We start from the raw sequence: 12,143 nt of genomic DNA, 5'->3' as shown, positions 1-12,143 counted from the left end.
CCCACCCCCGCAGGCAGGCAGGCTGTGCGGCTTCTGAGCTGGTGCCCACGCATAGGCCCTGACTGCCAGGGCAGGGCTGGGGTGGGTGGGCTGCGCACCCATATCTGAGGGCATAGAAGACACTCGAAAGCAGGCCAGACAGTCCCTGTGAACTGTTCTACTTCCTGGTGTCCCTCCAGTGGACACTGGGTAGGTGGGCGCATCCTCTTCCAGTCCCAGAGTCGCTTATGACCTCAGCCCCTTGTAGACGCTGCCCCTGCCCACGGGTGGGCTGTCCTTGCTGTGCAGGTGCCGGTGGAGTGGAGGCAGGCCTGGGGGCCTTGGGCAAAAGCCTTCACATCTGTGGCCCAGTGTTCTCACCTGTAAAGGGGGAGTTTCCAAGCAGCCCTCCCTGGGTCAAGGAGCGGGGCGGGGGTGGGGGGCAGCTGACTGGTGCCATCCCCGCGTCCACTTCACGCCCCGCCTCCCCAGGTGTTCAGCGACATGACCGTGGGGGAAGGGGAGATGGTCTGCGTGGAGCTGGTGGCCAGCGACAAGACCGACACGTTCCAGGGGGTCATCTTTCAGGGCTCCATCCGCTACGAGGCGCTCAAGAAGGTGTATGACAACCGCGTGAGTGCAGGGTGGGCCGGGCCCAGGAGCCCCCCTCTGCCCTCGCCCAGCTCTGCTGTACCTGCCCCGCGCCAGAGCTCCTGCAGCGCCCCCAGTGCCCCTCCTAGGCACCTGGGGCCTGGGTCACGTGGTGCTTTTCCTGGGAATACCCTCCTGGGACTCTTGGTCCTGGACAGAGTCCAGGTGGACAAGTGCCCTCCTGCTGCTGAACACTGCCCCGGGGTGTCCTCTCTGGATCCCGGGGCAAGGGATGGGGAGGCGGCCTTGGTCCCACCATCTAGGGTGTCAGACAGGGATGCGAGGGTCCCGGCACCACCCCCGCCTTGTGGGCAAGCCCGGGTCAGCCAGGGCTGGGTCTCCCCAGAGTGGGGCTGGAGGCCCTCAGGGGCTTCTTGAGGGAGGGTCCCCCTGGCTGCTGGAGCCCTCAGGGACCCGGCATCCCCGCCTGCCCTCCCACAGGTAAGCGTGGCGGCCCGCATGGCCCAGAAGATGTCGTTCGGCTTCTACAAGTACAGCAACATGGAGTTTGTGCGCATGAAGGGGCCCCAGGGCAAGGGCCATGCCGAGATGGCGGTCAGCCGTGTGTCCACAGGTGACACATCCCCCTGTGGGACCGAAGAGGACTCTAGCCCGGCTTCACCCATGCACGAGCGGGTAAGGCTGCGCAGCTCGGGGAGGGCCTCTGCCCCTCCCTGAGGCCCGCCTCCCACCGCCTCCCTGGTCCTTCCCGCCCCCTACCCCCGGTGAGGTAGGTGTCATGGTCCCCAGCCTTCTGGGGAGGAGGCCGAGGTTCAGAGAGGGCAGGTGACTGGCCTAGGTTCACACAGCAGGTTAGTGCCTGGGCCCCGAGCTGCCACGGCGGCGGGGCTCAGCCAGCGGGGTCCCAGCGCCTGCCCTGGTGGACCTGCTGGGCGAGGGTGGGCACCCAAGCGGCCTTTCCAGGGGGTGAGATGGGGACAATGATGGATGAGCTCCAGGAGGGTTGGCCGGAGCCTCAAGACCCTGGGGCCCCCTGGCTGGTCTCTGCCGGGGCTGCTTACCAACCAGATGCTGGGTGCTGGAACTGCTGGTGGCCGCCACAGCCGTGGGCTGGTCCGAGCCTTCCTGTCTGCAGAGCTGGGCAGTCCCAGGCCTGCCGGGGTTCCTTGCACTGCCCCCTGCCATGTGGCTCACGCAACAGCACTGAGCCTCTGAGCCCTTTCTAGGCCGCTGTCCCTCCCTGGGGCCGGGAAGCTGAGCTCAATGGCAGCCTTATTCCCAGAGCCTCTGGGGTGGTAGGCGAGGGCAGGGCTCAGGCAAAAGAAAATACCCAGCCCGTCGGCCGTGTTGGCCGCGTTGCCCGCGTTGGGGGCTCCAGAGGAGACCGGGGGTCTTGAAGGAGGAGCACACCCCCACAGGAGTCTCCAGGAGGGGCTGTGGGGTGGGCCGCAGTCTGGGCACTGTTGCTCAAGTGAGCTGGGACAGGTCTCTCCTCTCTGAGCTTCAGTTTGCTCACCTGGAAATGGGGTGAACACACACCCGCCTCCCGAGGTGTTGGGGACTCAGGAGCCAGGGCATCAGGGGCCCCGCCGGGGGTGGGGCTGGCTGGGGCATCTGCCTGGAGAAATGGCCCCCGAGCGTGAGGGTCCTGCATCCCCGCTGGCGCACCTGCGGTCAGGGAGCCGCGCGCACTCTGCCTCTCACTCTGTAAGCGCACCAGCACACGCCGTCCAGGCAGTCAGATGGCACTTTTCTTTCTCTTGTTATCTCTTTTTTTTTTCTGCTTTGAGTTTCCTGCAGTGAATGTGTTTTGTAAGCAGAGCAGAAACAACAAAGGCTCTCTTTCTGTGATGATGGGTGAGAATTCTGGGCAGAGGCCTCTGTTGTCTTGGGAACAGAGACCATTTGTCTCTGCAATAAGGAGCCTAATCCCCCTTGGTCCTCAGGTGCCCACTGAGGCTAACAAATGTGTACATAACAGCCCTTGTGAAGAAGTGGGCTGGGCTCAGGCCGGACAAACCTGGGTGCCAGGTCTGGCCTTGTGCTTGCTGACAGAGAGGCTGCTGGACCCGTCCGGGCCTTCATCTTCCCATCTGTCAAATGGGGGTGCTGCTCTTTCTCTCCCAGGGTGGCTGTGGCGGGTGCAGGAGACAGTGCCTGGGAAAGCCCCAGGCCCGCAGCAGCAGGGGGGAACCTAGGGTCAAGGGGAGGGGCCTGGCAGGGTCCTCCCAGTGCTGCTCGGGCCCCCCGCCTCTGCTCGCTGCCGCTTGCGCCCCCCTTTCCCAGAGGGGTCGTTTGTAGCCAGCACATGACAAATGGAGACTCTGTGTATTGTGGTTTCTGGTGTTTGTTTTTCTGTCTTCTGAAAACCTTCCCCGGCTTGTGGGAGGACCGTCTGGAGCCCAGCGGCCGCCGGGACTCTGGTGGATGTCGGAGCCGTGACGAGGAGGCTGACGGGGCTCCTGAAGTTTCAGTCCCAGCTCACCTTGTTCCTCAGATTCTTGTTTGCATGGGGAGGAGGGAGGAGATGGGCCACGTTCCCTCTGCCTGGAACGCCCTTCCCCCCCTTCTTCACCTAGCGAACTCCTACTCGTCCTTCAAGACCCAGCTCAAGCAGCGTCTCTTCCGGGAAGCCTTTCGTGATTTCCCAGGCTGTTGATTCCTTTTGCCTCTGTGCTCACCTGTATCTTGTGCTTCCTTTTTTTTTCTGTCTTTAACAACCAACATTCAATGTGTGGTTGTCAACTTTTGGGTCTCTCGCCCCCTCCACCCCCGGAAGACTGTGAGCTCCTTGAGGGCAGGGACCCCAGTCATGTGCTCCCCTGAGTGGGTGTGGAGAATGGTTGGTGATGGGCAGCGTGGTTAGAAGAGAGGAGAGCGGGAGATGGAGGGGTGGACTGTTTGACCACTGCACTTCTGTGGAAGGGAGCTGGGGGAGAGGGGACAGGAGATAAAAGCCAGGAGAAGAAATTAGAGGGAAGAGCGTAGCCTTAGGGGCAGAAGCCCTGGGGTGCAGCCACAGCGTGGCCACCGTCTGCTGAGTGACCTTGGCTCCGCCAGCGTGGCTGTCCTGCCTCAGCCGGTTCTCACGTCGAGGGTGGTCGGGAAGGTTTGGCGGATTCAGCAGCCAGGCTTGCTCTGTGCTCGGATGACCCCTGGCCAGTGGTTGAGGCCCCAGGAGGGCAGCTGGGTTCTTCCCGGGGTGGAGCTGGTGGCCAGCGCCCGCCAAGCCCCAGGCCGGCTGCGCTCTGCGGGCAGGAGACGGGTGGGCGCCGGGCCCCCCCCAGGTTGGCAGGCCGCCCTGGTGACATGCTCCTTGTTCCCAGGTGACCTCCTTCAGCACACCCCCCACCCCTGAGCGGAACAACCGGCCTGCCTTCTTCTCCCCATCCCTCAAGAGGAAGGGGCCCCGGAACCGGATTGCAGAGATGAAGAAGTCTCACTCGGCCAACGACAGCGAGGAATTCTTCCGGGAGGACGACGGGGGAGGTGACCCTGCTACGCCCCGGCCCGCGGGGCCTCCTCACTCCCTCCTGCACATTCAGAGAGCCGGGGGGCTGTGTGCCAGCCCACCCTGTGTGGGGGTGGAGCTGTGGACAGACAGCAGACGGCCACCGAGGGGAGTCCCCAGCCCCAGCTCAGCGTGGCCGGCAGTTGGCACCTGATTTCAGGGGCTGCGAGGGGAGGGCTCTGGGCACACGCGCGTGCTGTTCCCTCTCTCTGCAAGGTGCCCTGCGGCCCTGCCGCCTCCAGCACGGTGTCCCTCGGGGCTCACCTGGCCTCCTCCCTGAGCCCGGGCCCGTCTGTCCGGCGGCCTCCTGGGCATCTCTGCCCGGGTGTCTCTGCGGTCCTCGATCGCACCCCTATCGCTCAGTCCTCAGGCCTCCGTGCTCCCCTCTCTGCCCTGCATGGGTCCCGCTGTGGGAGCGGTAAGGGCAGGGCCGTGTTTATCAGAGGGGCGGCAGGAGGCTGTTGGAAGAGCTTAGAGGGTCCTGATCGGCAGGACTGAGGCAGAGGGCCTCTTGGACGAGACCTTGGCTGGGGCCGCAGACCCCAGCCCGGGTCTTGAGCTGCTCTCAAGTGGGCTTGGGCAGCGCAGCCCTCCTGGGCTCCTTCCAGACCAGTGGGAAAGCGTCCATAGCACCCACCTGCCTCCCTGGGCGGCCCACCAGCCGGGTGATGGTGCCAGGTCATCCCAGCTGTACCCCCACACCCCTCTGGGGAGAGGACCGGAGCGGGGCAGCCACGGGGTCCGGCACAGTGACAGGCCCGGGCCCACAGGGGAGGCGCTCCAGGACCGGAGCGGGGGCATCAGGGAGAGCCCCGAGGGGGGGACCGGGCTGGAAGGCAGAGGGGGCTGGGCGCCGCAGGAGGGCAGTCAGGAGGAGGGTCGGTCGGGTCGGAGGTCGAGCTGGGCTGGGGAGGGGTCACCTGGGTGGGAGTCATGCTCCGCTCCCGCGGCCCGGGCCTGATGCGCCGTCTCTGCTGCAGCTGACCTGCACAACGCCACCAACCTGCGGTCTCGCTCCCTGTCGGGCACGGGGCGCTCCCTGGTCGGGTCCTGGCTGAAGCTGAACAGGGCAGATGGGAACTTCCTTCTCTATGCACACTTAACCTACGTCACTTTGCCGCTGCATCGGATTTTAACAGGTAACTCTGACTTTGGGGTGGGACCTCTGGGGGAACCATGGCCCCTAAAAGGCACTCCTGTGGGCAGTGCTCAGGTGCCCACACCTGCCCCCAGAGGGCCTTCAGACCCTCAGCACATGCATGCTACTCGAGGGGCAGGCGGAGCTCGTGCTGGAGGGCCTGCGGGGCCGTGGCTCCGGAGTCAGGCTGCCTGTGTGAGCCCCAAGCCCCGAGCCCTTGCCCCGTGGTGCAGCCGCCCCAGGCGTGCTCGTTGCCTGTTCCTGTCCAGAAGGAGGGTGAGCCCAGCCCCGTGGGTCCCCGAGGGCGGGAAGAGCGCCTTGGGGGCTTCCCTCACAGATGGAGCACCGGGACGGTCCCCGTGCCCCTCTGCGAGCACGGGAGGGTCACCCTTCCCTGTCTCCTCCACGACCCCCCTGCCACCCTAGACATCCTGGAAGTTCGGCAGAAGCCCATCCTGATGACCTAGCCGTGTGCGGAGCCCGCGCGGAGCCCCCAGCCCTGCCCAGTCCTGGGGTACTGCCAAGTGCCTACCTGCCCACCGCCACTGGGGTCTTCTGGGACCGCCCAGCACCGGAGCCGGAGCCAGGCGGGGCCGCTCGCCTCCTGGGGCCAGGGCCGACCCCACGAACACCAGCCCAAACTGAAGTGCCTCCTCCTCGTCCCTGCTGGCCCTGCTCCGGCCCCTGCGCCCGCCCACCCACCACCCTCAGCCTGTCTCTGGGGGGATCCTCTGCACCCCAAGGAGCAGACCCACCAGTAGGCCGCAAGAGAGCAAGGGAGCGGCCAGCGGCTAGCCTGCGGACCCGACGCTCACCTCCCAGCAGACAGCAGGGAGACCACCTGGCTGGAGCCGCGCCACGTGTCCAGCGCTCAAGGAAAACTGGTTTAAGATGTGGTGACGCTGATCCAATGAGTCAGTCCCGATTGTCTGTCCTCCCGGCTTCCCCGCGGTCGTCTTTAGATGGGTTTCCACAGGGAGCACGGCCGTCTGCTGGCTCTGCCCTGGGCTGGGAATACCTCACCCCGCGCCCGGCTCAAGACCGGCCCTCGTCCCGCCAGAATGGCCTTTGCTTCCAGCCAAAGAGCATCACCCACATACACACACCTCCAACCCGGAGACGACCTGTCTGCACCTCGGCTGGCGTGACCCGCAGGATTGGGGTCCTGAGGGCAGGAGGGAGGGGTCGTACCCAGACAGGAGAAGGGTGGGGTCTCCCGCCGGAAGGGTGGATGATGCGTCGTGGGGTGATGTCCTCCCAGAAAGGTTCCAGGCCGAGCCTCCGTCCTCTGGGGCCAGGGCAGGGGCCGGAGCGTCTCATCTTCCCTGCTTTCCTGGAGCTCATTTTCTTTGACTGGGTGTGCCGGTCCCACCTCTCAGGCCAGTCACTGAGGCAAGGAGGCATTGGCTTCCCCGTGGCCTGGGGCTGGTCAGGCTTCCTTCCAGCTTGGATGGAAGGTTTCCATCTGCGGGGACACACCGTGCTCCTCTCAGAACCAGGAGTCTCCCCGGAAGCAGAAACGCTGCTCTTGCTGTTTCCCACGGGATAAGCCGTTAGCTGAGTCTCTGCTGCTCTGTGCGCGCCCTCAGAGGTATCCGAAGGGTCCCTGGTGTGTGTTTAGTGAACCCCTGAAGGAGGAGAGGGGAAGGAGGAGGGGCTCATGTTCCCGTCCGTTTCTGTCCTTTGCGCTCCAAGGGTTTGCTTCGAGCTCTGGGTAACAGGGGAACTCCTTTGGGGCTTCTCCAGATTTTGTATGCTGTTATTAAAAGCGAGCTACTGCATTTCATTCTGCCTCAGTTTGCCCACCTGTGAATGGGGCTGATACCACCTACCTCACTGAAGTCTCCAGGGTTCCAGCGCACGACCAGGTCAGGTTGAGATGGCCAGTCATTCCGCATAGCTCAGCTCAGGTGATGGGGCATAGGAATGCTTTCCTCCCCCTCCGCGCCCACCCCAACCCTGTCACCCGGGCCAAGAAGGCGAGCAGTGAGGTCAGGGCGAACATTCTCGCCTCCTCTGACAGCGCCCGGCTCACCCATGTTCAGCTGCATCTCAGCTCCTCACACGGTTTGACCATCTGACGTCCCAAAGCTGCGTCTTCCAGCCCCAGAGCGCTGGAGCAGAGCTTCAGGGAGCCGGGAGTCCAGCCAGGGTCCTGAGACGGGGGTTGAGTGTTCCCTGGGCTCCTTTCCTTCCTGGTTTTCTGGGATCTGAAGGCTCTGGGCCCGACCTTGGGAAAAATGCAGTCCTGACTCTTCTCCCCGGGGTGAGGTCGTTCAGCACACGTACAAGTGCAGGGCCCGCCTCATCATCCGCGGTGAGGAGCCGGAGGAGGGGCCTCCCACTGGGGCCAGGAATAGGCTCCCCCGTTAAGACACCTCGTAGGGTAACTGAGGGCCAACTGCAGGAAGCTTGTATTCGTGCTTTGCAGATCTTGGAAAGGAGGGCCAGGGGTTAGTGATCACACCTCACTCGTGAAGCACATGAACAGACGCACAGCATGGTTTGGCTGTTTCATACCCAACGTTGAGGAGTCCCTGGCATATGCAGGCACTATGCTAGACATTTAGGTGCCATCCTCACCCCCGTCTTGGAGACGAGGAGGTGGCCACAGGGAGGTCAGGTGAGCTGCCCAAGACTGGACAGTGAGCCGGACGACAGGCGCACAGCCCAGGCGTCCGGCCCCAGTGGACACGGAGCTGCGGCCCCCTGCCGCCCCAGGACAGACACAGGAGCTGAGCTTTCTCAGTCTGAAACCCTCCCCGGGGTACTTCTGACACTTGTTCTAAACAAGCGTAGAGGCGGTTGGTCACTAGGCAGTAAGCCGTTCTTCTGAGTTTTGCTTTTTTCAGTCCCAAATGACTTCAGTAACAGAGTCACAGAGAGGCACGTGACAGCTGGAACCGGGCCTCCAACGTCACCTCACTTCCTGTAAGGCCGTCTTTCATTTTCCAGGAACATGCCTGGCTTATGTAACATGGAGGTGGCCAGAGCGTGTGGGAACTGGGATTCAAGTCCGGGGTTCCTTTGAAGAAGCCTGTAACCTTTAAGCTTTTTAAGGACATTAGTAAGGAAGTTCCCTTCTTTCCAGTGAAACGTCTTGGTTCTATAGTCTGGCCAGGCCCTGTGGTCCCTGTTTGCATCTCCCAGCGCCTGAGGGTTCAGGCCACGTTCAGTCTCCATCCCAATGTCTGATAGAAAGAATTTTCAGTTGTCTGTGAAAACAACTGAGCCTTGTTACTTCAAAAGAATATTATTTAAAACAAATATCATTTAAAACATTAGGTAACAGAGAAGTTGTCAAAGACAAGCAGAGTATCCTATAGCCAGTCAACTTGGAGATAGCGTGGGTTTTCTGGTGAGTCAGAGCCTTGCTAATATTTGGGCTTTTCAAGGACTGTGAGCAAAGCGTAAGAAATCAACTAGGTTTCTACCAAAGATGCTAATGACAGAAAGGCATGTTCCTGATGTGATTTTTTTTTTTTTCAAAGAATCTAGCTAGAATCAAACCAGGATCTCTTTTTGCTATTTTAATCACATAAACTAGTCAGTAAACATTTTTGAAGAATGATGTGAAAACATCATTTTTTTTTCTGTTAAAAGACATTCCAGAGGAAGTCCCTATGCAGTTACTATTGTCTAATGGACCGACATTTGAAAAACGTATTTGACATTATCATAACACAGGCATTTTAAATTGCTGGCCAAATTTTTAAGATTTGCAGATAAAACTGTCAACTTACACCATGGTAATAGATTCCACTCTGATAATTCTGTTCAGTTTTCCAGTGTAGCTGGAATTTAGTTTCAAAAGCCAAGTGTCTTTTGACAGTTCATGGATTATTCCTGTTCAGTCCTTTTCTCTCCTGAGTATCAGAAAGCAGAGCTGTTTCTCTTTGAAAGGTGTCCGCCCTAGTGGGACAGACTCCAGCAGGAATGCGATGCTAGCCCAGGTCGGGCCCCAGAGCCGGGGTGAAGCAGCGTCTGGGGGCATCAGCTGTTCTTTGGACAGGGCTCCTCTCCGGCCAGAGTCCCGTCCCATCCTCCCAGGAGCTGGGTGCTGGGGGCACTGTGGCTTCCTTCCCTTGTCCCTGCTCACGGACTGACTGGGCGCTGACATGGCCATGGGTAGAAAGGAGCCCTGCAGCCCGTCCTTCGTCTGAGCCCCGGGGCACCACACGGAAGCCAGGTCCCTTGAACACCGAGTGGCCCAGGGTTGGGTTCAGAGTCCATGGCTGGCAGAGCCTTGGGAGCGGAGGCGGCCGGCCTTGTGCGGGCGTTTGTGTTTACAGTTCGCTACCCTGCCTGAGGCGGGCGGGCATCTTTGCGGCTGCGGCTCCAGCCCTGAGCTCAGCAGGTCAAAACCCACAGTGATGCTCCAGCTCCGCTGTGGGCATCCAGTCTCTCATTCCCCCACTTCCTGAAGGTTGGGCGATTTAGGTGTAAATAGTAATCTTTTATGGTCTCCAAACGGATTCTATGTGTGACGATACGTAAACCTGCAAAGAAAACCTGTGGAGGTTTTTCATGACTTTGAGGCTCAATTAAAATGATTTCTACAAAGTCTATTTTAGCAGAAACACGACGGCATACTTTGACTGTGTTAGGATCTGTTGGTGGTATTTCCATAAGCACTGTCAACGGCTTCGGGATTAACCATCTTCCACATACAATAGGAATAATTTCTAAGCAGTAATTGTGGTTGGCTGTTAGCTGTGCTTTATGACTTTGCATTTCTTTTGAAAGTTGATTTGCATGTTGGGTATTATTTATTTCTTCTCTATTGAATCTGTACCATTATTTTTTTCTCTAATGGGTGTTTCGGATTAAATACGGATACTACTTCAATGTGTTAACTTGCTGATTGAATCTTAATTTTTTCCCCCGGAGATGTCTTAACCTTTGGAGCTTTGATACAAGTTACTCTACTGAATGACAAGAAGGCACGCCCCAGCTTTGGCGGGCCTGGGAGTTGGCAGGGAGGTCTGGAGGCCAGCAGCTGGAATGTGCTCAGATGCTGTATTTGTAGAATGAAATCACAGATATGCTTTAGGTTCGGCTTTTGGCCCCTATAAAGCAGTATATACCCTTTCAGCTATAAAATTTCCCAAGCTTTTGCTAGAGAACCTCTTAAAAGGCCCTCAGAGACGTGGGAAAAAGACTAGAATAAAAGTCAGGAGTCCCAGGTTCAAGTGCTGGCAGGCTCCCAACAAGTGACTGGTCTTCTGGAAGGTGGTTTTGGACTGTGGCTCTCTGTTGCCTCCTAGCTGTCAGGTAGACACTGAGAATGTTCACAGCCCCTACAGGCCAACTCCACCAGCGCCGCCACCTGCAGGTTCTGTGGAAGGAAACTGCTCAGGCAGCGGGCTCTTTCTTTCCACGGTTAGGTGATCTCTGATGTCATGAGGTCATGGGCAAAAGGCCTAGACACCACAGAAAGTTAAAACAAAAGGTGGGGGCAGGGGCCAGTTGGGAGGAACACAGACAATTAGGAAATAGGGTCATCACTTCAAATGACATCTCCTAGAAAGTCACTGCATTAGAAACACAAGCCAGGATCCTCAGAACTGGCGTCACCAAGGGCAGCCTGTACCTAGGAAGATGTGCAGATGGTGCTTAAAGAGGAGGCAGTTTAGTAGGGAAGAGAGGACTTCCTCTTCATCCAGGCAGCCTGCTTTCTTGCTGACTTCCTTGAGAGTCTCTAACTTGGAAGCTGCCTGCAGTAGCTGTGCCCTGCTAACTGCCTGCTCTCGAAGGCTACCTCTGTCCCCATTCTCTCACTCTGGCATAGATGCGCTTTAGGAACCACTGTCGTGCCCTAGCTTGGAAAAAAAAGAAGTTGACTGGAAGGAAAACCTTGGGGAGCTTTCTACCGGGTGGAGGGGTAGATGTATAACCATCCATACAGCACCACGGCTCATTGTCTATGCACATGTTGAATGTGTAAGCACCCTGTACTCTGCGCTCAACTGTTAAAGTGACAGGACAGTTGGAAAACTTCTATGAGGAAGGAAAATATTTGTTTTGGGGATGATCAGACAAAAGATGTCTTTTCCTTTGCTTACAGCTTTATTCAGTTCTCTCCTGACTTGGCCTCCACGTAAGCCGAAAGGCTTAACAAGACACTTTTTTCCTGTTTGTGGGTTAAGGAACCTGACTTACTTTAATAAAACAATGAGACTGCTCCATTTGAAACATCATGGTTTTTAGTAAACTAGTGATTATATATTTTTAAAATTAATTTTTATTGGAGTATACTTGCTTTACAATGTTGTATTTCTGCTGTAAAGAGAATCAGTTAACACATGTACACATTTCCACTCTTTATAGATTTTCTTTCCCATTTAGGTCACCACCCATCATTGTAGGGTTCCCTGTGCTAAACAGTAGGTTCTCTTAGTTACCTACTTTATACGTTGATTATATTTTCAATAAACCACTTTGTTAAAGAGATTTTAGACAGTTTCAGAAACCAGTGAAGCTTGGTCCTTTAATGGGCACACACATACCTTCAAGACACACTGCAGGGAGCCCCATGTGGCTGTTCCGCCAACAGGCTCCATCTCCTTGGGGTTTTCTGAACTGTGAAGAACCGCCACCTACCTTCCCAGGTGCAGTGAAGCTGGACTGAGACATGTACAAAGGCCGGTGTAGTTCCAGGAAGCTATGATGATCATTGTACCAAAAGGGCATTTTATAGGTTATCTTGAAACAACAGTCATAAAGGAACACAGATGTAGCCCACGGGTCCTCAAATTTGACCTGAGTACGAAACAGCTGTTAAAATCCAGACGGCTGGTGATAAAATGTTCTGGAATTCTTGCTAACAGTGGTGATGGGTGTGCAGCTCGGTGCATAGACTAGAAACTGCTGAGAATTCTATAGTGTGCGAACGACATCTGC

General features: G+C 57.9%; 1 protein-coding gene across 2 annotated transcripts in view; it reads left to right on the top strand.

The window, feature by feature from the left end:
* The window catches only part of KIAA0930 (KIAA0930 ortholog), a 42,926-nt gene extending 32,838 nt beyond the window's left edge, over positions 1–10,088 (top strand). For both annotated transcript variants that reach the window (XM_027968203.2, XM_042247873.2), the window contains exons 6-10: positions 472–612; positions 1,072–1,266; positions 3,918–4,080; positions 5,083–5,241; positions 5,667–10,088. In XM_027968203.2, coding sequence (XP_027824004.2) covers positions 472–612; positions 1,072–1,266; positions 3,918–4,080; positions 5,083–5,241; positions 5,667–5,707 — 699 coding nt within the window. In that variant the 3' untranslated portion in view covers positions 5,708–10,088. The remainder of the gene's footprint in view (positions 1–471; positions 613–1,071; positions 1,267–3,917; positions 4,081–5,082; positions 5,242–5,666) is intronic.
* The last annotated feature ends 2,055 nt before the right edge of the window (positions 10,089–12,143 follow it).

The sequence above is a fragment of the Ovis aries genome, chromosome 3 (genome assembly GCF_016772045.2).
Source record: "Ovis aries strain OAR_USU_Benz2616 breed Rambouillet chromosome 3, ARS-UI_Ramb_v3.0, whole genome shotgun sequence".
NCBI lineage: Eukaryota > Metazoa > Chordata > Mammalia > Artiodactyla > Bovidae > Ovis > Ovis aries.
The sequence above is the reverse complement of the archived record's forward strand: the minus strand, read 5'-3'. Positions and strand labels throughout refer to the sequence as shown.